We start from the raw sequence: 27,424 nt of genomic DNA, 5'->3' as shown, positions 1-27,424 counted from the left end.
CAAAATCTCCAAAACTGCTGATCAAGATTACGACAAAAGAACATGTTTCAAATAAGCAGTAAAATCTGAAAACAACGCTATCATAAATTGTTTTTCTTGATCTTATATTACATATAACAACAACAATATATATATATATATATATATATATATATATATATATATATATATATATATATATATATATATATATATATATCACATTGGTTCAGCTAATGCGCATGCGCGTTATCGACTTGATTGACAGCCTAACTCAGTAATGTTATTGGGTCTTTTACCTGTAAGGCAGGACTTCCTTTGCTAAATCGTCTCTGGACTCACTTACTTCCCACTGGACTTTTATTTTAAAAACTGGAGAACGTTTGAAAGTAACTATAGTTTACTTCACAGCCCCTCCACCGCGTTCGAGTTCCAGTTTACGTGTGCTATAAACACAAACTGTTAAATCGCGTTCATGTCTCGTTTTAAAAGAGGAGCACATGTGGACTCTAGAGCAGGATTTAGACAGGAGAAAGAGGAGAGTCCTGTGCCATATGGATTACTGAAAGCTGCTAGAAAGAGCGGGCAGCTCAATCTATCCGGGCGGGGTCTAACTGAAGGTAACGTTACTGGAAAAACACTTTCCACTGCAGTGCACCAGCCTTACACAAAATAGGGGCAGAAATACCACACGTTATTGTAACAAATAACAGATATATCCCATATATAATTCTTGATTTTACAACAACTGTAGTAACGATTGTAACTGTGGTTACCTTGATTAATTTTTGTACTAGTTGGCGTCCTTAACAAGTTGTAAGATTAATTATGAGTTTGGGTTCAGTTCCTCAGAATGTATGGAGACTGAACTTGGACACACCTCAGGAAGCCCAGCAGAACTTGTCATTTGGAGCTGCAGATCGGTGGTGGGAGCAGACAGATTTGACTAAACTTCTCCTGTCATCTAACAAACTCCAATGCCTCTCTGAAGACATCCAACTGCTTTCTGCCCTGCTTGTCTTAGATGTAGGTTTGAAAATGCTTTTACAAAACTACACCTTGCATAGCAGGGATAGTTTTCAAAAATTAAAATTCTCTCATCATTTATTCACCCTGATGCCATCCCAGATATGTATGACTTTCTTTATTCTACTGAACACAAATAGAGATTTTTAGAAGAATATCTCAGCTCTGTTGGTCCTTACAATGCAAGTGAATAGTGGCCAGAACTTTGAAGTTCCAAAAAGCATATAAAGGCAGCATAAAATGAATCCATACAAGTGGTTGAGTGGTTAAATCCATATCTTCAGAAGCAATATGAAAGGTGTGGGAGAGAAACAGATCAATGTTTAAATGCTTTATTACTTATTTTTTTTTACTGTAAATACTCCCTGCCCAGTAGGTAGTGATATCCATGAAGAATGCGAAGTACCAATAACAAAAGAAGAATGTGAAAGTGGAGATTTGGATAAAAACAAAAAAAGGCCTTACATTTTGATCTGATTCTTACTTATGAAGATCGCTATCGCTGAAGATCATAATGCTTCTGAAGATGTGGATTCAACCACTGGAGTCGTATGGATTACTTTTATGCTGCCTATATGTGCTTTTCGAAACTTCAATGTTCTGTCCACCATTCACTTGCATTGTGAGGACCAACAGAGCTGAGATATTCTTCTATACATTTTTGTTTGTGTTCATCAGAAGAAAGTCATACACATCAGGGATGGCATGAGGGTGAGTAATTTTTTGGGGTGAACTATTCCTTTAAATTAAATTTCTTATGAAAATGTACAGTAGTGCTAGCATGGTAACCCTAGTTTAATATGGTATTTTTGGTAAAACCAGAGTAACTGCAATTAGAGACATGGATGGTACCTAATTACCATGTTTAGATCTGTATTATATTATATTCGTCTAAAAATACCATAGTTATTGTTACCATGGTAATAAATAGAGTTTTAGAGTCTAAATTTAGCCACCAAAGATAAGGAGTTAATTTTGTTTTCTGCTGCCCCCTTCCAGATCCACAACAATCAACTAAATTCACTCCCAGAATCTATCGGAGAACTAGAGCAACTGCAGAAACTTATATTGAGGTATTAATGGAGGCTACACTACACAATAATATACAGCATAAATCAATATTTTCAGAATAGTAATAGATCCTTGTATCATAATATATATCATGGTCCCCTGCAGTCACAATAAACTGACAGAATTGCCTTCGGGTCTTTGGAGACTTAAAAACCTGCGATGTCTCCATCTGCAACAGAACCAGATCGAACGTATTTCACAGGATTTGGGAGAGCTGGTTCATTTAGATGACCTTGTAAGTGATTGTGATCTCTGTGTTCTTGACCAGCAACAACAATATGGCATATCACTTTCCAACAGCAACATAAAATATCTGCTTCCAAACTCTTCAGTTAGTGATATGTCTCCATCTACATCTGTGTCAAATCAACCACAGCCGTCTGATAATTTTTTCGAATGTTACTTTGAATGATGTCATGTGGAATATCTGTACTTCAATGTTCCCATACATTCAGTTCTTCTTTCCTCCAAAAGGATCTCTCCAACAATCAATTATTGGATATTCCAGGAAGCCTGTCAAACTTGACCAATCTGGTTAAATTGGATTTGTCCTGCAACAAGCTCAAGAGTCTCCCTCCTGCCATCAGTCAAATGAAAAGTAAGTTTTTACAGTAACAGATTAAATGTTAATCATATTTAGTGTTTAACCAGTGAACTCTTTTTGTTTCCTCTATCAGACCTTAGATTGCTGGACTGCTCTCGAAATCAGATAGAAAGCATTCCTCCCGTTCTGGCTCAGATGGAGTCTCTTGAGCAGCTTTACCTAAGACACAACAAGTTACGCTTTCTGCCAGAACTGCCTTGCTGCAAAACACTCAAGGTAAACAAAAATTGCTGATATAGTAGAACAAATTACAATTCTCTCAAAAGAGAAGCTAACACAAGGCTGTTGATATCATTAAAGGAACTTAATTGTGGGAACAACCAGATTGAGGTATTGGAGGCAGACCATTTGAAGCACTTAAATGCTCTGAGTTTCTTGGAACTCAGAGATAACAAGGTGAAGAGCCTTCCTGAAGAAATAACTCTATTGCAAGGCCTGGAGCGTCTGGATCTTACTAACAACGATCTCAGCAGGTGCTGGACATAATTATGTTGTTGTATGTGTAGTTTATTGCTTGGTGTCAGTAGCTTCGGAACTGTCAAATAAGACTTAAGTTACTCAATCAATCAATGTTTATTTATATAGCACATTAAAAACCGAAGTTGACCAAAGTGCTGCACAATAAGTAAAAAGACAACAATCAAGACATTTCATAACAATAAACTTACAAAGATAAAAAGAGAAATGGTCAATGAATGTTAAAAGCCAAGGAAAATATATACGTTTTAAGTTTAGTTTTAAAAGCCGAACTATTAGACGCTGTTCTAATATGTGCCGGAAGACTGTTCCATAGCTTAGGTCCAGCAACAATAAAGGCACGATCACAACCATTCTTAAGATTTTTTTCACAATTCTTGACATTTAATCATAGAAAACTTTCCCTGTCTAAGGTCAGTTAGGACCACTACTTTATTTTATGAATGTTAAATGTCAGAATAATAGTAGAGAGAAGCTTTTATTTCTTTCATCACATTCCCAGTGGGTCAAAAGTTTACATACAATTTGTTAGTATTTGGTAGCACTTTTAAATTTTGTAACTTGCGTCAAATGTTTTGGGTAGCCTTCCACAAGCTTCTCACAATAAGTTGCTGGAAATTTGGCCCATTCCTCCAGACAGAACTGGTGTAACTGAGTCAGGTTTGTAGGCCTCCATGCTTGCACACGCTTCTTCAGTTCTGCCCATACATTTTCTCTCATATTGAGGTCAGAGCTTTGTGATGGCCACTCCAATACCTTGACTTTGTTGTCCTTAAGCCATTTTTCCAAAATTTTGGAGGTATGCTTGAAGTCATTGTCGATTTGGAAGAGCTTTAACTTCCTGTCTGATGTCTTGAGATGTCGCTTCAATATATCCTCATAAATTTCCTTCCTCATGATGTCATCTATTTTGTGAAGTGCACCAGTCCCTCCTGCAACAAAGCAACCCCACAACATGATGCTGCCACTCTAATGCTTCATGGTTGGGATGGTGTTCTTCGGCTTCAAGCCTCACCCTTTTTCCTCCAAACATAACGATGGTCATTATGGCCGAACAGTTCCATATTTGTTTCATCAGACCAGTGGAAATTTCTCTGAAAGGAAGATATTTGTCCCCATGTGCACTTGCAAACTGTAGTCTGGCTTTTTTATGGTGGTTTTGGAGCATTGGCTTCTTCCTTGCAGCCTTTTCAGATTATGTTGGTATACTGTGGATATAGATACTTGTCTACCTGTTTCCTCCAGCATCTTCACAAGGTCCTTTTGCTATTGTTCTGGGATTGATTTGCACTTTTTTCACCAATTTACGTTCATATCTAGGAGACAGAATGCGAGCAGTATGATGGCTGCGTGGTCCCATGGTGTTTATACTTTCGTACTATTGTTTGTACAGAATGAATGTGGTACCTTCAGGCATTTGGAATTGCTCCCAAGGATGAACCAGAATTGTGGAGGTCCACAAATTTGGTCTTGGCTGATTTCTTTTGATTTTCACATGATGTCAAGCAAAGAGGCATTGAGTTTTAATGTAGGCCTTAAAATAACATCCACAGGTACACCTCCAATTTAGTGCACCTCCTATTAGAAGCTAATTGTCTAAAGGCTTGACATAATTTTCTGGAATTTTCCAAGCTGCTTAAAGGCACAGTTAACTTGGTGTATGTAAATGTCTGACCCACTGGAATTGTGATATAGTCAATAGTGAAACAGTCTGTCTATAAACAATTGTTGGAAAAATTACCTGTCTTGCACAAAGTAGATGTCCTAATCGAAACTACAGTTTGCTAATATTAAATCTGTGGAGTGGTTAAAAAATGAGTTTTAGTGACTTCAACCTAAGTGTGTGTAAACTTCTGACTTCAACTGTATATTAGAGGAATCAAGGAAGTATAAATAATTTATCTCTCTGTTGGATGTGAAACAGCCTGCCATGTGGACTTGGCACATTACCCAAGCTTAAATCTTTGGCTTTGGAGGGAAATCCACTGAGGACAATCCGAAGGGACCTCTTGACTGTGAGTGCTCAACAAATCACAGCTGTAAAAGGGATTTTTCAGCCTACCTTTAGTCTTTCTCAGATAAATCACTGCATAAGTGTGGAATGAAAAGGTGTTGAATTGCATAAGAATGTCTTGTCTTCGCAGAAAGGCACTGGTGAACTCCTAAAATATCTCAGAAGTAGAGTACAAGGTATGTCTATAATGATCAAGTAAATATTTCTACAATGTAGAGTTCAAGGAATGGTTCATCCTAAAATGAAATTTCTCTCATGCTATCCCAGATGTGTGTGACTTTCATTTTTCTGCAGAACACAAAAGATTTTTAGAAGAATATCTCCGCTCTGTAGGTCCTCACAATGTTGGTGAATGGGTACCAAAACCTTGAAGCTCCAAAAGGACATAAAGGCACCATAAAAGTAATCCATATGACTCCAGGGTTTAAATCCATATCTTCTTAAGCAATTTGATTGGTGTGGGTGAGAAACAGATAAATATGTTGTGTCATATTTATAGAGAAAAACTCCTTTTTCACTATAAATCTTTTTTTTTCCTTTTTTTTTTTTTTTTGAAAAAAAAAGCATTTTGTTTTTATGTAGGACTGCCCTGAAGAACCTATTTGACATAACAGATCCTCACATATATTCCACTAGACAAAATAGTAACTGAATTTACACACATGATCCAGTTCAGAAGTTTACATTCCCTTGGTTTTTAAGATGTGTTGCATTCTCGATAATCAATGACTGTTTGTGAAATAATTGTTCATGAGTTCCTGCTTTGTTCTGAGCAGTGAAGATGTCCACTTTTCTTAAGAAAAACCCCCCAACCACTGTACAATTATTTTGTTTCTCAGCATCTCCTGCACATTTGTGTTCTTCCCAACAGTGTCTATATGATGAGATCCAGCTTTTGACACTTGAGACAATTGAGGGACTCAAACAATTATTGATGCTCAAGCAAGCGACACAAGAAGAACCAAGGGGTGCAAAATTTTGATGAAGATGATTTGTGTAAATAAGAGTACATTTTGTGCTATGTAGCCAGGGCCGTAGCTAGTGGGGTGAAGAGAAATAAAGATTCTAGGGGCCCAAAGGTCCAGAGGGCACCACAACAAATTCTAAACTGCATTTTTTTAATAGGAAAGGGAACCAGAGCAATATACAGTATAAAGTCAGGGGGCCCAGATTACCTTTCTACAGCCCTATATGTAGCTTTTGAAGGGCAGTACTACATTAAAAAAAATCTATAATATTTTATCTTTTATAGGCTATTTTTATACATTCTGAAAGGGGTGTGTAAACTTATAAAAACAAAAGGGGCAAGCAAACTACTGTTCTTAACTGTATAGGCTATATGGTTTATGAAAAATTGTGTGCGCCAAGCGTATGGTGACATAACATGGTAACCAGTTACATTTCAGCTTATTTGCTTGAAGACTAGAATGAAAGTATCCTCAAATCAGTGTGCAACACATCGAAATTGCTTCTATTCTCTGCAAAAGATACCTAAGACAAGAGCGAGAAGGAAAAAAGTATATTAAATGTAATTAGAAAACAATCAGTGAGCTTACCAGCTGAATCCGGGACTTGAGTACATTGTTTAGAGAATTGTTGGGACACACCTCTTAAAAATGGGATGTCTGGCCACCCTACTTAAAAGCAACGATAAAACAATCCCTCTTACAACATTTAATGCCATGACCTTATGAATTTAAGATTTGTTGTTCCGGTTTAACAAATTTTTAAGGCCTTAATTTGCATAAGGATGAATCAAGACCTTTTAAGACCTGCTTTTCCTGCTGCCTTTATATGCTTTATAGAGCTTCAAAATGTTGGTACCCCTTCACTTGCATTGTGAGGACCTACAGAGCTGAGATAATCTTAATTTGTGTTCAGCAGAAGAAAGAAAGCCATACACACCTGGGATGGCATGATGGTGAGTGAATGATGAGAGAATTTTCATTTTTGGGTGAATTATTCCTTTCTTTGTAGAAAGGGCAAATTATGTTCTCTTTTGTAAAAGATTATTCAGGGTTTTATCATATTTGAAATGTAGAACAACCTGATGGGAACTTGAAAGAAGAGCCAAAGACAGCAATGACTCTCCCAAGCCAGGCTAAGATAAATGTGCACGCTATCAAAACACTTAAAACCCTGGACTACAGGTACTCGTAACAAAAATACCTCATTTATCACATTGAGAGCTTGATTTTTAGGATGTAACAGAACAAATATGTGGTTTTAAGTTTCTCATTTTCCTTAGCGAGAAACAAGAGGCATCTATTCCTGATGATGTGTTTGATGCAGTTGATGATAGTCCTGTGGTCAACGTGAACTTCAGCAAAAACCAACTGACTGCAGTTCCACCCAGGTACCCCAATAGCCTTTTCACACCAAATTAGTGTTTCAGAAAACACTTGTGATGGTTAGTTAAAATATTCTCACATTTCCTTTAGAATTGTAGAGTTGAAGGACACTCTTGCAGACATTAATCTTGGGTTTAACAAGATAACAACTCTTCCACTGGACTTTTCTAAACTGCAGCAGCTGGTACAAATTGATCTCAGGTACTCTTAAAAATGTTTTATGCATCTTTAAAGATTCAGTTTCGAGACTTTTCCATTCTGCTACAGCACTTCAAAAGAAAGAAAGTTCCACAAACTACCAAGCAACTGACACTGCTGTAGAAAGAGTGCTATGTTTTTAAAGATGACATAAAGGAACAAAACAACAATGATTATCTTGTGGTTGAGTTGTAAGTTGATTGCGGAAAGCAATTTTTTGTGTTTTGATAAATCTGTGGGTGTTTAGATAATGGCTACTTAACGATTATGGCTTACCTGAAAGAAATCTCACAGTTCTGAGGTCACTTAAACGTGACATCTTAACATAATTCTTTATATCTTTTCTTTAGAAACAATCTATTGATGGCACTGCCAGTGGATTTGGAGGCCCTAACCAAGCTGCGGAGTATTATTTTGTCTTTTAATAGGCAAGTTCTATCTTTGCCCCCCCTCACCACATGTATAGAATGACTAAATTGCTTTACTGCCACCCAACATAGAAAGAGCAACATACTAAATGAATGGTTTTAGTATTTTAACAATGATGACATTTTAAGATTATATTGAGGTTTTTGATGGTTGGTGTGGTCTGAATCTTTATTTATGTTTGTCGTTTTAAGGTTTAGGTCATTCCCAGATGTACTGTACAACATCCCATCTCTTGAGACCATTTTAATCAGTAACAATCAAGTTGGAGGCATTGATCCTCTCCGACTAAAGATCCTAAATAGGCTGTCTACTCTGGATCTGTCTAACAATGATATTATGCAAGTGCCACCAGAACTTGGCAACTGCTCCAGTTTGAGGTGAGGATGGTGTTTCCTTATTATTTAATCATACTATAATGGAAATTTTTGCTACATGCAGGCTTGGTTTTAGGCTATTAGTCTAACAGCCTAAATATCTAGGATTTATTTTTTCATGTCTTTAGGGCTTTAATGCTTGATGGGAATCCTTTTCGTAATCCAAGAACAGCTATCCTAGCTAAAGGAACAGATGCTCTCCTTGAGTATCTCCGAAGTCGTATTCCAACATAGTCTTCACTTTTAATGTAATTTCTTAATTCAACCATTACATCACACAACAATCAATTCTTGTGCCATTACACTTTGTACCAAATCAAATATTTCTAAAGAAGTGTGCTAAATCTCAGAAGTACTCTAATTATGATGTGCACTTCAAACATACTGAACATTTAAAAACTAAAGACACATCTCCTGCCATCTGCATACCTGAAAATGTACACTTTAGTACAACATTATACAGTCGTTACAGAATTTTGTAATGGCATCTTTTATAGAAAATTCTGTCTGCGTGCTTTTTGAAGTTAAGACATGAGCATAATGTGTGTTCAAGTTTTAAATCTGCATTTCATAGTTTCATGTTTTTAAACATTGGTCTGTGTAAATGTTTTATATTATCCAGTATTGAATGCACTACCAATAAATTATGAACAAATATTATGATTTCTGGTCACACATTAGTAGTTTTTTTCATCTATAAAGGACCACAGTATTAACAGTTGTAACAATAGTGACATTTTTTTATTATCTGTACAATAAAGACTTTGATACATTATTCAAAACACTTCATGAATACTGAAAAATTATGTATTTCAAAGCCGAAAATGGCTCCAATATTTGCTGAACAGCATTGGACTTTCTTCTCCTTTTTATACATGATTTAGTAATTTAAATTTTTCTAACTAAATTTATTTTAAATATGTACATATAGCATCTGCAAAATGCATTCTAGACACAGAATATATGTCATCAGTTACATATTTGCGGTAATACTGAAAAAAATGGAAGGAGTAAACTTGCATGTGCAAATAAATTATGATAAATTGTCATTTAATCCTTTTTAACTAAATTGAATAATTTATTCTAGATATATTTACTTTTTGCACAAAAATGAAACGGCATTCAAGTTCAGTAAGTCTTAATACTGCAGAAAGCTTTAAGTACATTCACAATCTATTTGAATAAATTATTTAAATGTCTCCATTCATAGTTATTTACATCAATACTGCAATTAGACTGAATAGTACCATATATTACCTTTTAGATTCAATAGGTCTTTAAACACATAAAAAAATGACCATTTGTATATTCATATACATTTATGTTTATAACACAAATTCACAATTACTTGAGAAAGAATTGTACATATTGATTTCCAGTGTTTCTTTCCCTCACAATCTTGGCTCTCTGTCCATACATTGTTTTTGTATTCTTTATAAAATTTTACAATTTGCTAATTATATCAATATAATAGAAACCATTATCTGAAAACATTTAGTAAAAATAATCATTATCAAATGTTCTTTCACAATAGTATTTGAACAATTAATTGCATCACCCATAATAATCTTTAATGATCAACATCCTCTTTCTCTGACGCTAAATGTTGTGGCTGTTGTGTTGGGGTCTATGAGAGTGCATTTCTTTTCAAACTTCATCTAAATGCAACATTGTTAGCAACGTTTTACACATGCCCAGGATTTCTGTAGGGATATTATGGCACTGATCATCATGTTGATGACTAATTAAAGAAAATCATAATAGAAATGCCTTAAGAGAGGTAAAGGAATGAATATGCAAAATTGTTTTGTCCAAAACACAAAGACCCCTATAATAAGCATCCTAATAAAACACGTTTAAAAGTGAAAGCATGCTCTAATTAGTAAAGCCTTAAATGTGTATCTTTTATCTAGTCAGCTTGGTTGTGACAGGATTTCCCTTTGTTCCATACTATAAAAAAAAATTATCGAAAAACCTTAAAGCAGCGTAACAACAACAAAGATGTAGGCAACTGGATTTAAATAAGTAATTTAAAATTTGTAGTATGTGATATGAAAGAACCCTTTTTTTTTAATGTAGTTATCGGAGTTGCCATTAAACTGCCAAATGTCCGAATGCCTTTTCTGGTAGCAATCTAAGGTATGTGGGAATTCAAATAACATGGAAATGTACATTTCACATGACCTAGCATATGAATAATACCCACCTTGATCTGAGCTAGGACAAATTCATGAATACTATATATGCATTAACCAATATAGAGTGCTGCTGGAAAGCCCACAAAAAAAGGAATCAATATTGCTTGGGGAGTTTTTTTTTTTTCTGATTTCATTTGTGCAAATATAGAATGTAGAATCTTACCGTTAATCAAGGTTAAAAGAGGAAATTGGATTTGTTTCCCATAAATTGCCATTTTCATGAGAAGGATAAAAGCTCTTCTAAATGTTATAAAAACTAGGATAACATTAGAAAAATCATCAGTTTCTTTCGTTCACATTGTACGCTCTAATCACATTGTAGTTTTAAATGTATATATTTACACAAGGCATTTACAAAGTTGAGGCAGTGTTATGGTGGGTAAATGTCTTTAAAAGCAGATGTGCTTTCATGCTCCAAGATTAAACTGAAAAGCTGCTAGGAAAACAAAAATAGGTACAAAATAGTATGCCATATAAATAAGCAGGAAAAAAAACGCACCCACTTACAGCCACAGGCTGAAATAAAGAAGAATATCAACAACATCAATGAAAGAGTTGAACCAATGGTATGTTTGTGTATAATGTATAAGCCATATGTAACGTTATTAGATATGTCCTCTATACATTTGGCACTGGAATTTGCCATTGGTCCAGCAATTGGCAAAATTGTTCCTAGATAAAAAGATGATTTACAAGTTCCTGTATTTCATCTGGGTGAGAAGTCTTTAAGCTATAAAAATATTTATATTGTGCTCTCCCTTAAGATTACCAAGTCCACAGTTTTTGGGAAATTCTTCAGAAGAGACACTGCAGTTTCATGCTCCATGTGTAAGAAACTATGTCCATTGACCTGCAATGCAAGAATGAAGCACATGGTAAACAAAGTGAACTGGTAGAAGGAAGGAAGGGGCAGGGAACAGGCACGACAGCACAGGAGGGCTGGGAACAGGCCTAGCTCAAGGAGGTTAAAGATGTATATACACTGTGAGGGAGAGAAAAGAAAGTGAGAGAGAGAGAGAGGTGCACACAGGTAGAGGAGGACATGCTGTAAAAGAGAGAATGTGGAAAGAATCTGGTCTTTAGAGAGACTGTTCCTTAGTAAACTCTGAATCTGTGGAAAGAGAACAGCCTGCTTTCTGCAGACTATGGCCAGGCAAGAGAGGATTCTAGAGGCTTGGCAAACACTGACAGCAACAACAAAAAAAACAGACAGCCCAAAAACTTGGGGGTTTCCACAACATGCAAGGCATTTTGCATGGCTCAATAGACAGATATAGTCACTGTCTAAATGGAAAGTTATGTTAGGATCCTCTATATGTGCCAACAAGGAATTCTTCTATTCTTTATGGCCTTCCTCAAACAGTATTTAAATTTATATTGTAAAAATGTACTATCAGTTCTCTATTACTATCGTGAGCTGAACCACTTATGAGGTGAGGGTTTGGAACGGAACTAAATTACAGCAGTTTCTTTCAACAAGCAATTTGGTTTCAACCATATTCAATCTGTCTTACAAAGTTAAAACTATTGAAAGTTTAGGTAGAAAAGCATATTCATTCTTATCAGTAATATAATTTGTAATTCAATGTAAAATCCTTATGGTATAATTTCATGCCATTTCATTAAATTGATAATATTTACTATATAGGACCAATTCAAAAAGAATGTGGCAGCTTAGAATGGCACAACAATCTGTACTTTGAAATCAGAGTGGATCAGAAATTTGACAATTATGCATGTCAAAGTTGGACAGACATAACAAGTCCATGCTCACTTGTTTGAGACATACACAGACTGGACACTAAATGCCACATGCAAAGCCCTCCACTGGCAGTGTAGCGGAGGATGCATTGTCACAACTCTTGGGACATCGGGATGGAGAACAGTGTTACCTTCAGAATTTTGTCCCCTGGTTGGAGGACGTTGGCAGCAGGTCCATCAGGCTGTACCCTAGTAACAAAGATACCCTATAAGTCAAAAGTGATATGAGGTTAGGAACCACATGGTAACTATGGTTTAGAATCTTTGCCTTTACCTCTGGATTTTTCTTTCTTTCTGTCTTTTCCAAAAGTTCAAAGATAATATATGAAGTAGATACAGGGCCTCATTCACTAATCATGATTCATCAATAAGTTTGCACTACAATTTATTCAAAATGTACCAATAAAATTCAGAATCAACTGAAACCACTCGTCTGCAAAAAAATCACCCACACCTGATGTCCTTATAAACAAAATGAATAAAATTACTAGTCTATTATATATAGTATTATTCAAAGTAAAAAAAATAAATTCAGTACAGCTTGAGCTGGGTTCTGGATCTGCCTGTCCACACTCCGTAATGAGAGTGCAGTCGACGTACTCAAAGCCGTTGGATGTGCTTCGATGCAGCTGGTGGAATACTCAAATACAGCTTGGAAAAGGTTAGTCAGATGGTTTTAGTATGTTGTGTACTGCACAATGGCACGGGGAGTTGCTGCTTTACATTATGTACCAGCAGCTCTTTAAAAGGTGCCGGTACGGTGTCCTGTTCATGAAACGATCTGCCTTATCCTGCCACTGTCACATGCATGGACATTGTATTTTGGCTTCGCTATACGCAACATGTGTTTTTAATTAATTTAAACTCACTGATCTCAGTTCAAAAGATTCTGGGCTGCAGTAAAGTGTTAAAATTTAGACGACTTGAGTCATGTGACAAAACAATATGACTTCGATCACAGCAGAGTTTGTCTTTGGGTGAAATGTCAACAAAACTATATCTGGCAAGAAACCTATTTAAGTCAAAAGATTAGAGACAGAAAAGTCTCTAGTTTGATCCAATATGCCGTTTTAAACATTTGAGCAATTTATCGCGAAATCCACGTTGCTAAACACAATGTACACTAATGTGTACTTAAGTGCATTTGTTCCTTAGAAATACAATATTTACTGTGCATTATCACATTGACAATCAGTGAATTCATCCAAAAGCTGAACATTTGCTTTCAGAGGCTTTATATGCAGTAAGAACGGTTTGAAATGAACCTTATTTTTATCCTGAGACCAGTGCAGACAGACTGCACACTGAAGGTTGTCAATCACTAACTAGGGAGCAAGGGAGCATCCTTTAGCCCTCTCTGCAGCCAAGTGCATTCACTCCTAAAATCTGACCAATAGTTTAATGTATAATGTATAATTAGATTTTAACATGGTTGGCAGTGATTAGAATATGCTGGCCATTACTTTGAATCAGAATTAATTATGCGAATTTCTGATGTAATGTCTCAGAAACATGAATGACCAACACTCCTGGAAACATATTGAAATAAATCTGACTTTCTATAGCTTGGTATTATTTAAAATTTCACAACTTCTCTCAAGCGCTCCACATATGTTGCCATCATTTTTTAGGAAAACGATTGGCTCTAGAATGTTGGCTCTTCAGAATGTTTTTATTATTATTACTATTATTATTAGGTGCTACTAGTTACAAATCAAAAATCATGCTGTATTATAGTGATGTTTTTTTGTTTGTTTGTTTTTTTTTTGCCTTTGGCAGTACCTTTCTCTATACATTTGCAACTGAACATGTGTGGTGGTGCAGAACGCCCTTATATGGAGATAGTTTGGGCATGTTATATGCAAATTATAAACTATGGGCACATGCGCCTCTATTTAAAATGATCCGGATTCATTAATATTAAAACAAGGGTAAGAACAAATTTACGTGCATACACACGTGTTGTTAATCAGGCAGAAATCTTCCGTGAGCACTTTTCCTGTGCGTATATGTATGCAAAATGATGCAATTGTTAGTGAATGAGACCCATTGTTCGTTCTACATTGCTAGAAAATATTTATATCACAAAGCTGAGGTTACTGGTAAGTACTTGCTACAATTATTCTGTCTGTCATCAAGAGTGATGAAGGTATTCTAGTTTTTTTTTTTAAATACAGTAAATGCCAATAAGTGCAAATAACTGCAAAAACACTTTAAACGTATTTTATTTGGTAATTTCTTTTTTAGTTAAAATATTGATTAGTGATGGCAGTGTTTCTGTACTTGTATTAAGGCAGAGATTATAAAGCATATAGAAATCAATTACATGTGGGACCCATCAGTATGCGCATGTTGCACACATATGCAGTCTGATTATTGGTGCCACATATTGATAGTCCACCAAACTTTACATAATTTCTTGAAGGCTCACAGGGATTTGATATATAACACAATCACTATTTCATGCTATTTGAAAAACGTATGAAAAAAGAACTGCACACAAATTCTAATCTGAATACAATACTGAATTAGTACATTCATAAATTAAACCGATTAACACATGAAACAGAAACAAAACACTACATTTAGTTCTTAAATATTATCAAATGTTACCAAGATATGAAAAGGGTAAAAGGTAATGCAGTCAGCTGGTGTGCAAGATTGTGCATTACAGTAGAGCATGTTTCCATGGAAACACTACAGTGAGACACACTTTAGTAACTGAAGAGAGATGTCTTTTAATGTGTTATATTTGAAGCATTATTATACATTTACAAATGGTCTTACCATGTCCGAGGGCTTGAAGGGGTTCCCCTGTCCACTGATTCCCCCTGTTATGCTGAAACCAAGACCAGGGTTCTTCTCAATTCTCACACAGAGCTATCAACAACCAGACAACATAAGATTTAGAACTCATAACACCTGAATGTTTGAAAGATTTAGTACTTCAGTTTTTTTTTTTTTAATTTTAACAAGAACAAAGATAAAACAAATTATTACAGTGCTTGCAAAGCATCACTGTGTTGATATTCTTTAAATATTCTGGTTAAGTCTTTAGGGCTTTAAAATAAATAATTATCACAACAGTACAGGTTGAAAGTTCTGCTGCTGAAATGTATCTGTGTTTGCCAAAATTCAAACCATAGCTCCCAGTGGCTGAAGCTGGAAGTATTTTGAACGAATGATCAAGTTCCTGGTGGAATGCCCCCAGAGTGGTGCCAAAAACGAGTCTGGTATTCAGTATTTTCTATATTTTTATTTGTAAATGATTTAATAGTCACAGCCAGAATGCATATTTTATTAACCCTAACCTTCACTGTCAGTGGAGTAATGTAATTTTAGATAGAAAATGCAACCACTAAATTGCCCTCACCATCGTTTCTATGAATTTGGCCAACCTAACCTCATAGAATGAACGTTACTATTACGTTTTGCTGCAGTTTCCTGGTGAAATGAACACAAGAGGTAATACAACAGCTTTTTTTGCTAGCGCCTTGCATGGCAGCTCTGCCGCCATTGGGGTATGAGTGTGAATGTGTGTGTGTGAATGGGACACAGTGTAAAGCACTTTGGAAACCTCTAATGTAAAAAAAAAAAAAACGCTATATAAGTGCAGACCATTTACCATTTTTATACACTCTCACACAAATCACGGGTACTATGACTGTTTATGACTTTATAAACACTTTTTCCACACTCTATTACTCACAACCAGTAGCTTCCTCTAGTAGGTCACCTGATAGTGTGTTGGACTTTGGACTAAAAGACAGAGTCTCGAGCCCAGTCAAGGCGGTCAAAACAAAAGTGAAGTGTCATAGAAGCAACACAAAATGGCATGGTTGCTTCAGTAAATGTTCTTTTAATGTTGGATTTGCTTTTAAAACACTACAAGTTAGGTATAAGCTTAAGTTTTAGGTTAGGGAGGTAAGTTTTACTCCTTAAAACATCCTTCTAATATTCACCTTAAAAACCTTGTATGATTATAATAACATTTCACACAATTTTGGCACCCCCTGCTGGACATTTTACTTGGAAACTGCAGCAAAACGTGTAATAAAGCACGTTATTTTTGTTTGCAAAAATGTTGGCATTGTCAGGTACATTTTAAGGGATCAGGCTCTAATTTGGCAGAATGGGTCGATTTCAGGGCATATGAAAATTCTGAAACAACATGGATTTCTCATGTGACTATGTTAAACCCTAAGTTCTACAATTCATTAAGCTCAAACCGCTAGACTCCCTTCACAATTTGTTTTGTAGATAGATTCAGCCTTAAGTTTAAGTTTAAAAAAAAAAGGTTCCATTGACATACATTGATAGAATGCTCAGCATTCAGTATGTAGTAACAACAACATCATTGCAATATTTTCATACTGAAATGTGATTGGCCGTCTTTCATCTATTTTCATACTGAATTTTCTTCCTTATATATTTAACCATTTATAGAAATGTATACGATACACAGTGACTATGTGGTGATCCTTGTGTGCAGCCAGCAGGAAGCAAGACCAATGCTCAGTGCCATGACAATGGTGAAGTGCCTCTAATGCAGCCTTTTTATTTACACAAAACCAAAGTATAAAACCTAAGCTTACCTAAAACTTCAAGGGGTGCTAAGACCAAACACGTCACGGCATTAAAAAACGCTATACACATCACAACTAATGTTCTTTGTGTTGTGTCTAGATTTTTCAATGCCGTACTTTGTTCGGTTTACAAACGAGTCTCAAGACACCTGCATTCTTGAGACACGTTTGTAAATGTTGCAGAGCTCCAATATGAGATGATAAATAATCAGCAAGACATGGCGCAACTGTCAAAGAAGTCTGTCTAAAAGTGCAGATGGACAAAAACCCATTCTGTGTGAACGGCCCCTAACACTATTCTTTAGCAGCCTTGCACGTATTGATATTTTCTTGAGGAAATGCAAATGCTTTTAATATATCCATTTACATTTTTTATATTTACAGCTTGTCTTTGCATATACATAATATACAATATGCATAAATTCTAACATTGTTTTGTCCATTGGGGTTCTATATGACTAGATTAATTGTACCTGCTCTGGGAAGCCATCCATACTCTTCTGGCCTTTAGTCTGGATAAAGCAGCGGGCACTCTGTGGCCGGGGGCTGGTGGTGGTAATGGGCATAGGCAGAGGTGACTGGTACTGCTGAATAGATACCTTGTTGATGGCCCCCTCATACTGCTGTTCACGGGCCATCCGGTGGGGTGGGTTGGCTGAGGTCATCATCATAGTCTGTTGTTGATGGGGATTGTGATTGTGAACTCCAGGCTGTGGGCAAACACCAGGCTAATGTTTAATGATATTGTAAAGTAGAGTTCATATCATTTGCATTCAGAGCCAAGTAAGATTCTAGAAAGTGCTTTTGGATCAGTACATGAAAAACAACACCAGATATGTTAGCTACACAGGACACTAATGGCTATTTGTGCCAACAAATGGAATGTTTACTAATTGATGTATTCATTTAATTCTCACTACATATTTTCATGAAACTGTCATATGTCATGATCATACTTTCAACAAAAGTAAAATTTTAAACTATACTGCATGACAACCTTAAGAATTTTACAGACAGACTGAGGCTGCTAAGGAGACGGAAATACAGCGTTGTGAAAATGAATCACGACAGCAGGTAAAATAATTAACCATGGCATTTGAAAAAATTAACATGGCAATCATGATACAACAGAGATGTCTATCTCACAGAGATTAGGTTAAGCCAAAGGAAACTAAAGAGTAGAACATGACAGGGTTAAATACTTGTAGGTACATGTGGGTGTCTTAAAAAAAAAAAATACTGTGGAAATAATAAAAGTATACTGAGATCCAGACAAATGCACTGAATAATTTCAGTAAAAAAACAAACTGGACCATTTTAGAGGTGGGAAAGTTTTACCATAATTGCTGACAATTTACTTTATTTAACTATGACCAGTTAGTGTCTTATAACATTGTATTATTCAGGGTTGCTGTAGCGTTTTTAAAATCCAATTTAAGACTTTTAAGACCTTTTTCAACACCTGAACAAATAAAATGTATAGATTTGATCAGATAGATTTGATTAGACCTTTTAACTTTGAAATACACCAGGGACTCTGCTCATTCAGACAGATTAGGGAAATAAAATGTGCACTCCTACAATAATCTACAATGTATTACAATTAAAAGTAAACACTGTCATATTTCATCAAAACTATATCATCATCAACAGCTGATCTTTAGTGATAGCTTGTCATAAATTTCCAATATGGCTTAATGATTGTGAACTGCTCTGCAAAAGCAGGAAACACTCACAAACCCCCACGTGTTTGGAGAAAATACATTGACGCGGTTTCACTTTGAAGGAAGCAGCGCATGCATTTATTTAATTAAATAGTATTCTTTTTGAAGTTTGATAATCACATTAGGTCATATTAAGATTCCTGTCTTTCAGCCCCCAAATTTAAGACCTCTATAAATGATAATTAAGACATTTTATGACCTTAAATTTGGGAAAACTAAATTCAAGACATTTTAAGACTTTTTAAGTTTAACGGGATCCCTGCTATTACTTCAGTTTCTTGGACGGGATGTGCAATATTTAGATTAATTGTAGTTCCGGCAATAAAAATCTTATACTTTTGAGATAGAACTACCATGCACTTCATGATTGCTTATTTTTTATTTTTATCCCCTTTTCTTCCAATTAGGAATTTCCACTACTTAGTAGGTTCTCATAGTGGCGCGGTTACTCACCGCAATCCAGGTGGTGGAGGAAAACTCTCAGTTGCCTCCGCATCTGTTACCGTCAATTTATGCATCTTATCACATGGCTCGTTGTGCATGACACCGCGGAGACTCTGCATGTGAAGGCTCATGCTACCCTGTGCGATTCATGCACAACTTACCACACGCCCCATTGAGAGCGAGAACCACTAATCGCGACCACGAGGAGGTTACCCCATGTGACTATCCTCCCTAGCAACCGGGCCAATTTGGTTGCTTAGAAGACCTGGCCAGAGTCACTTAGCACACCCTGGATTCGAACTCATGACTCCAGGGGTGGTAGTCAGCGTCAATACTCGCTGATGATGATATATGCTTCTGTAAAAGCAACAAATTATTTGATTTCTGCTTTATTAAAAAATTAAAATCTGTTGAATTGATTGTTGAATTCCCAGTTGAGAACTACACTACCCATGATCTTGAGGAGAGATCCACCAATCAGAAAAGCCCCTGTCCTCCTTGCCCAGCAGGTGGCGATATGGAAAAATAATGCGAATCGCCAAAAACAAAAGAAGAATGTGAAAGTGAATGTGGGCATTGATAGTAGAAAAATAACTTAAATATTGATCTGTTTCTCACCCACACCTACCATATTGCTTCTGACTATATGGATTTAAACACTGGAGACTTGTGGATTACTTTTATGGTGCCTTTATGTGCTTTTTGGAAATCTTTTAGTAAAGTACCCATTCCTTTGCATTGTGAGGACCTACAGAGCTGAGATATTCTTCTAAAAACCTTTGTTTGCATTCAGCAGAAGAAAGAAAGTCATACATTTCTGGGATCGCATGAGGGTGAGTAAATGATGAGAGAATTTTCATTTTGAGGCAAACTATCCCTTTAAAACCCGACATTTAACTAGCTTTTAGTGCCACAATCAGAAATGTCCCTGTTACCATGGGCATGGAAATCACACTAAAAGAGATCAAAGCATCCACCCACTCCCAATTAACTTGCAAAAACAAAATCTCTCTCTACACTCTAATTACTTATATATTTGTATGTATTTACAATTTTCATTTGATTACATTGGCTATAACCAATCAGTGTCATTTGGGGGGGAAAAAAAGATCGCCATTGTCAAAAAATCTACACTTTACCTTTTTCATGATGTTCATGTTCTCTGGTGGCACATCTCTTCGACCCAGTGAATACGGGGCCCACTGGCTAGTAGGGGAAACCACCTCTTGTCCATTATCTAAAATATTGCTCTGTTGTGAAGGTGTCTGTGAAGAATATAGTGCTGTCAGCAACTTATGATGCAATCAGTTTTCAGAAGTGGTCTGAAAGGATAATGTTAGGTGCTTGTTTTATAAAGACACTTTCTTGAAATTGTAATTATCAGCTGAATTTCTTAAGAGTATCCTTGCCCTTCTTTTCCATACATTGAAAATGAACGAGGACTAGAGCTTTCAAGCTTCAAAACAAAAACAAAAAAGCACCACAAATGTATCGTAAAAGTGGTCCTTAAGATTCGTGTGCTATATTCCTAAGTCTTCAGAAATTATATGCAAGGAACCGATGTAAAAGTAAAAATGTTATTCACTGATAATCTTCCCCTCCAGTGAGCTGATAAATCTGGAACCGCTGTGACCGGATAATTTAGTGGGTTGAACTTCAGAATTGAATCAGTCCGATTTGTGAATAAACCATTTAGATTGTGAACAGGATCAATCGATTCAATAAAAATAGTAAAAAGAGCAGTTCATTAACAAATGAGATTGTGGCAGGGTGGAGGGCGGGGCCGGGTCGTGATCCTACACACCCCGTCCCGTATTAGGCTAATTAAGCCTCCGAAGGATAAAGGTCGACTGCAGAGGATCGTGCGGGAGAGAGAGATCCCTCGGAGGCTTAATTAGCCTAATACGGGATCGGTTGTGTAGGATCACGACCCGGCCCCACCCTCCGCCCTGCCACAGAGATATCTTCTAATAATATAGAATATAGCACACAAGTCATATGGACCACTTTAATGGTAATTTTATGGTGCTTTGTCATTTGGGGCCCAACAGCACCATTCACTTTCATTGAAATGTGATCAAGATATTCTTCAATAACTCATCTTTTGTATTCCACGGTATTAAAAACAGGGTTGGAATGACAAGAGTGTGAGTTTGTAACTAGCACTGGTTTCACTATCCCTTTATAAATGTTTGATTGTGTATTACAGTACTTAAGAGAGAGGGAGAGATGCAACAAGAAGTAATTTCCAACTTGGTCTCATAGAATCATGTTACTACACCTAGATTTTTGCTAAATGATCTGCACGTGGTACATATCGGAGCAGTTTCCTAGTGAAATAAACATTAGAGACGCTACAACAACGACCTTTATTCACTTTTATACAAATAACATGTAAAACTGCAGATTGTCAGTTCATAAACACTTTTTGCTCTGTTCCTCACACAATGCTACAGTATCTTATGACATCAAAACATTTTTACTATAGCAAATGTTATGTAAGGCGATATATTTAAACGTTTGCATTACATAACCAACTACATTTACAAGCTTATTCAAGTGTGGTCAAGTTGAACGGTAGCTCAACTGGTATAACGCTGCACTATCAATGCGAAGGACCGGTATACGAGTCAAGAAGAGCACAAGAGTCAACATGTGAGTCAAAAGTATCATAAAAACACCACAGAATGACGTGGTTGCTTCAGCAATTGTGTTTATCACATGTGCTTTTATTACATTATCGGTTAGTTTTAGGGTGGGGAAGTAGGTTTTACTGTTTAAAACTTGATAGAATCTTAAAGGGATAGTTCACCCAAAAATGAAAATTCTATCATCATGTAATTACTCTCATGCCATCCCAGACGTGTATTACTTTTTTCTTCTGCTGAACATAAACAATATTTTTAGAAGAATATCTCAGCTCTGTAGGTCCTCACAATGCAAGCGAATGGTACCAACATTTTGAAGCTCCAAAAAGCACATACAGGCAGTGTAAAATTATCCATAAGACCCTAGTGGTTAAATCCATGTCATCAGAAGCGATATGATAGATATGATAAGCATGAGTGAGAAACATCAATATTCAAGTCTTTTTTTCCCCATAAATTCTCCTCCTTGCCCAGTAGGTGGTGATATGCACAAAAAAATTTGAATCACCAAAAGCAAAAGAAGAAGAATGTGAAATTGAAAGTGACTTAAATATTGATTTGTTTCTCACCCACACCTGTCATATCGCTTCTAAAGATATGGATTTAACCACTTGAGGCTTATGGATTTTTTTTGTTGCAGCTTTTATATGCTTTTTTGACCTTAAACATTTTGGTACCCATTCACTTGCATTGTGAGGACCTACAGGGCTAAGATATTCTTGTAAAAAAATCTTCATTTGTGTTCAGCAGAAAAAAGAAAGTCATACAATTCTGGGATATCATGAGGGTGACTAAATTATAAGAGAATTTTCATTTTGAGGTCCCTTTAAAACACGACATTTAACTAGCTTTCAGAGCAACATAGTGAACATTTCAACATAGAATGGCCATGATACGTGTGATGAACCACAATTTCATTTGGCAAAAATTTTGCCACAGTCACGTAATGTTCATGAGATCAGGCTTGTCATTTCATAATTCGTCAGCATCTTTGTTGTCTGTCACAGATTGCCTTGTTCTGAGAGTTGAGGACAGAGGACAATTTTAGTGCATAGACTAAATACAAAGACTGAGCACATGCAACAGAAAACACCTAAATATGTTTTACATCACAGTGAGAGACAGTGTCTAGTCTGGAACTCAGAACAAGTGAATGGTTAAATTTATGTTGAACTGTGAAATGTGTTAGCTGTCCTGCCTTAAAGACCCCATGAAATCAGAATATTAATTTTTTGGCTTAAAATTTGTGTGTATTAGCTATTAAGCCATCTACATGATTGTATACTTCAAAGAATTTACAAAATTAACATTTATATGCATTTATCATTTGTAGTCATTCTCTTCATTGAAAATTTACCAAAAATATTGATGACTCATCCTGCACTACAAAGATTTTTGTCCAATCAAATGCTCTCTCAAATGAGAATGTCTCTCCCCCAATACACCACCTGGTTCATGGCTGTGACATAAATAAAGCATATCACTTCCTTTTTCAATAGGAAATATGTCAGCACAGGAAAGTAACTGTGCTCGTCAAGCCAATTCATGGGGTCTTTAATCGCCATCAAATAGACTATTATAATATATATAAGCTGGTATCTACAAAAATGTGCCAAAATAATTATATTACCATTGTTTTAGAAGTTAAAGCAGAAGCTATTCAAATGAGAGATCTAAAAAGGAGGTCTACGAGAAGAGATCTTTAAAAATATGTTCTATAAATGTTACTTCTTCATGCTGAAACTGGGGCTGAATTTTTTTGATACTCACATTTGGTAGAGGCAGCCACTGAGTTGTTTGGTTTTCATGCTTTTTGTTATTGTAAAAGTTTATTGTCATGCTTCTGCTGGCATGCGGTGCAGCATAGCCTCCAGAGTACAGCATGCCGAAGTTTACTGTGTTGTGCTTAAGGACAGCGCTCTGATTGGAGGGAAACAATCACATGACATGGGTGAATGGGTGTGACAGTGCCACACAGAAAGGTCAAAAGCTGTGGCTGGGGGGTACACTGGACTGCACCACACACACCACTGAAACAGAGTGAGTAAGCTTGACAAACAGAACAACATTACTGCTGACGTGACACATTAGTGATACACAGGTTGCATTTACATATTAGCATAAACAGAAGTAAGCAAAACTGAATACATTTAGTGAACAATGAAGAATGCTGTAGTAGTGTATTCCACATACATAGAAACAAAGCTCACCACCTAACTGCACAACACTCAAAGTTGCATGTACTTAGCTGGGTGAATCTCATGAAGAAATATCCTGGTCATATTTCACCCCAAAACCAAAAGAAAGAAAAAAATAAATTATATTTTGCATAATGAAAACTATGAAATAAATTTTTATGACCAATAAGATTTATTGCATTGTGACAATTAATGTAATGACAATTAAGCATGCTTTTTTCCCAAAAAGAAAGCATAAAAAAGTTATAATTACTGTAATACGAATAAAAATATAATTCTTATTTCTGTAGTACAGCAACATAAATTTATCTACTAAGAAATACTACCATAATGCATACTTGTACATTTTATAAATTATTTTCACAATTTCAATAATATATTTATTTTTTGCATTATGGAAATAAAGAATGAGATTTTATGGGGGTGTGCCTTATTTTCAAGAAAATAATTTCACAAAGCAAAAAAGACAAAAAAAATTCAATTCAAGATAAATTTTCTTTATGCAAAAGAGAGTTGAATTTTTTTATTATTATTATTTTGGGGGTGAATTATGACCTGGACATTTCCTGACAGTTTACATGAGATTCAGCCAACTGTTCTTCTGGCTATACACTAATTAGTGGCCTTCAGTTAAGCGGTGTCCCTAATATGTAAATCAAACACACTGACTTGTAGTTATATAAATAATACAGTAATAAAGGCCTTGTTACTATAAAATCATATAAAGCACTTATTACATGGCAGCCTGGAAAACTCGATTCTGATTAATGGTGCCATCTAGAGGTCTGTTATTGCTCTGTAACAACCGCAGCTCCATGTACCACACCACATCTGGGGTCTGCCGTTACTCCTGCTTCACATAGCACTCTGTGATCTCTACAAGTTAGCTAATAAAATAATTAAAACTCAAATCAATGTTTCATGTTCATCTATTTGTTTATTTTGCAAGATGTCTTGTAATAGGCTGTATAATGATGAGTCAGTCATTTTCACAAAATAAATATCAACAGAACGCCAATGAAAACTGGAGGTGGATTTTAGCGGTTCAGCCATTTCTTTCTTCACAAATTACATAATTTCAATGCAAATCATTATTTTATAACCATGTTTTTATTTATTTGTTCAGTAGCCATGTATTAAGTGGGATAATGAAAAGTCAGCCAGTTGTTATCGCACAATAAACCTCAACAGGGTGATCAGGACCCTGACGTGAAGCAACGGACGACTGTACATTATCCCTTACATCATACAGTATTGCACTGAGTTACCAACTTGTAACTGAGATCTCCCCAATTATTACCAGTGATACACATGAGGGTCAAACTATTTATTTATTCTTTGAGAAACCTGGACATATTTTATAAGTCTAAATCAAGTACTGTACAGTATATCCTTGTTATCATGAGTCCTAAAATTGTTTCACTAGAAATATAACGATGTACAACGAAGCTTGCTTACTCACCCGGTCTAGCCTCTTTGCTTCTATGTGTCTAAGCAGTTGTTGTCTCCAATCTACTGGCATTTTGGAGTTTGGGTCATCTTGTTTTTGAGGAACTGATCTCAGCTTCATGTCAGCGTCAGGGCTCTTTTCAGTGCATGTACTAAGATTGTAATCTGAAGGCATTTTCTCCAGCAGTGCAGCCATTGTGGGCCGGGCAGAGACTGGTCTTGCCTGAGATGACCCATATGTCTCTGTACTGTAGCTTCGTGCAGACAGGGGGCGCCGTTGCGTCAGACTCTTGGTAGGGTAACCCATGATAGTCTTTTTGGGCTCTTGATAAGATGAGTAATCTTCTTCATACCTACCATTTCTCTTGTGGAACTGTGTGTCAGCAATGGTAGACAGGCTGTTCTGTTGTTCCAGCATGCTCTTGATATGTTGCGGCCTGTTGTAGTGCTCTGCCATCTGGAGCTCCTGGTTCTCAGCTACTCTGCGGAATAATGCCATCTCTGTTGAACTTACCAGAGAATCAGCTCGCCGCAAGAAGCCTGGCCTGGACCGCTGGGGTTGGGCAGAGAGCTGTGGATTCAGAGCATCATCAGTGACCATGGACTGAGAAAATGAATACATCTGTTCCATCGGTGGATAGCCCCGGTAGCCTCTTGGGCTTACAAGCTCCTTTGGTAATGTCTTGCCAGGTTGGTTGACATATTCAGGGGTGTTGGAGAATGGCGGAGGAACCCTCCTCTCTGCTTTCATAACATCCATGGCTCCTTGTGGGTTAAAGCTATGATCGAAATGGTAAACTTTCTTTGGGATGGCAGGCTTCTGCTGCTGAGAGCTTTTATTCAAACCATAGCAATCCAGATCATCGTCCAGCATGGGAGCTGATTGGCTCCGTGACATGCTCTGTTCCATAGGTACAGTGAGGTCTGCTCTATCAACACTTCCTTGATTTTCTATGCTAGAACTGTAGCAGTCCAAGGGGATGCTGTAAACCTTGTAGGACCCAGTATCAATTTCATCTATGCTCTGTGATTTCCTAAATTTTGCTTTGACCTCCTTCATCATTGGTGAAAGTCTCTCAGAACTCTTGCTAACAACCATAGTGCTTCCTTTGTTTGGTTCACCTTTGTTTGGTCCACCCTGAACATGTGAAAAAAGGTTGGGATGACCTCGTCCCATCCCTAAGGCCGTAGAGTCAAGAAAACCCCAAGCTCCTGTTGAGGGGAAAGTACCAGGCATTTCTCCTATCTCCTGTTCGAAGTCCTTGCGATCAGGGTTGGGACTGTTTGCTGGAGTAATTTCCAACTTGGAAGGGAAAGCTGTCCTGTCCTCAAAGGGACTGGGAGTCCTCGTCCAGTTCTGCCAGGGGTTAGAGGAAGGAGGCACTTCAGTTTCAGGGGTGGAGCGAACTGTGTGGAAAGTGTGTTGTGTTTGGTCAATCTCTAAGGGAACTCCCACGATGCGCTCTTGTCTCATGAGAGGCCGTCGCCCGTGTGCTGTTGAGGCGCTTCGGGGCTTGGAACCCAGCATGGGGTTGCCAGCACTGCTGCTTGGGGTGTCAAGAGGTGTCTCCTCAGCGACAAAACCTGTGTTATCGTAGTGGGGGGCATCATTCCAACTGTCGAAGGTATCACTGAGTGGTCGCCTCTCACCTCGCTGCTGCAGCGTGCTGGAAGGTGGTGTTTCCCTCTGGCTCAGTAGTGGCTTGGTTTCAATGGGCTTTGGGAAAGACTGAGCCAGCCTGTTGAGATATTCAAATAAAATGCATCTGAGGTTTTTTCTGGGCACTACCTGGAAATAATCATGAACATGGACTTTGATGTACAGATGATATTTAGTAAACATACTTCACAAGCTTAATTTAATACCACAAGTCAGTTCAAATGTGCTTATGT

At 36.8% G+C, this 27,424-nt stretch overlaps 2 protein-coding genes across 12 annotated transcripts in view; one reads left to right on the top strand and one right to left on the bottom strand.

Annotated features, from left to right (window-relative positions):
• Positions 1–368: 368 nt before the first annotated feature.
• Positions 369–9,191, top strand: lrrc40 (leucine rich repeat containing 40). Its single transcript, XM_052130055.1, has 15 exons — positions 369–599; positions 824–1,005; positions 2,005–2,078; positions 2,182–2,311; positions 2,551–2,674; positions 2,754–2,896; positions 2,981–3,153; positions 5,082–5,172; positions 5,302–5,347; positions 7,213–7,321; positions 7,420–7,527; positions 7,613–7,723; positions 8,071–8,148; positions 8,341–8,526; positions 8,652–9,191. Exons 1-15 carry the CDS (start codon positions 455–457, stop codon positions 8,755–8,757), a joined length of 1,806 nt encoding a protein of 601 aa, XP_051986015.1. The 5' UTR covers positions 369–454; the 3' UTR covers positions 8,758–9,191.
• Positions 9,192–11,388: 2,197 nt separating this feature from the next.
• Positions 11,389–27,424, bottom strand: part of LOC127646418 (leucine-rich repeat-containing protein 7-like) — a 122,945-nt gene continuing 106,909 nt past the window's right edge. For 6 of the 11 annotated variants that reach the window (XM_052130043.1, XM_052130047.1, XM_052130044.1 and 3 more), the window contains 7 exons: positions 25,545–27,270; positions 23,655–23,804; positions 20,376–20,501; positions 17,542–17,778; positions 15,270–15,362; positions 12,614–12,688; positions 11,389–11,571 (listed from right to left, as the gene is read on the bottom strand). In XM_052130043.1, coding sequence (XP_051986003.1) covers positions 11,464–11,571; positions 12,614–12,688; positions 15,270–15,362; positions 17,542–17,778; positions 20,376–20,501; positions 23,655–23,804; positions 25,545–27,270 — 2,515 coding nt within the window. In that variant the 3' untranslated portion in view covers positions 11,389–11,463. The remainder of the gene's footprint in view (positions 11,572–12,613; positions 12,689–15,269; positions 15,363–17,541; positions 17,779–20,375; positions 20,502–23,654; positions 23,805–25,544; positions 27,271–27,424) is intronic. The other 5 variants (XM_052130049.1, XM_052130053.1, XM_052130054.1 and 2 more) reach the window with 3 other exon arrangements.

The sequence above is a fragment of the Xyrauchen texanus genome, chromosome 7 (genome assembly GCF_025860055.1).
Source record: "Xyrauchen texanus isolate HMW12.3.18 chromosome 7, RBS_HiC_50CHRs, whole genome shotgun sequence".
NCBI lineage: Eukaryota > Metazoa > Chordata > Actinopteri > Cypriniformes > Catostomidae > Xyrauchen > Xyrauchen texanus.
Note: the sequence above shows the minus strand (reverse complement) of the source record. Positions and strands in the feature narration are given on the sequence as shown.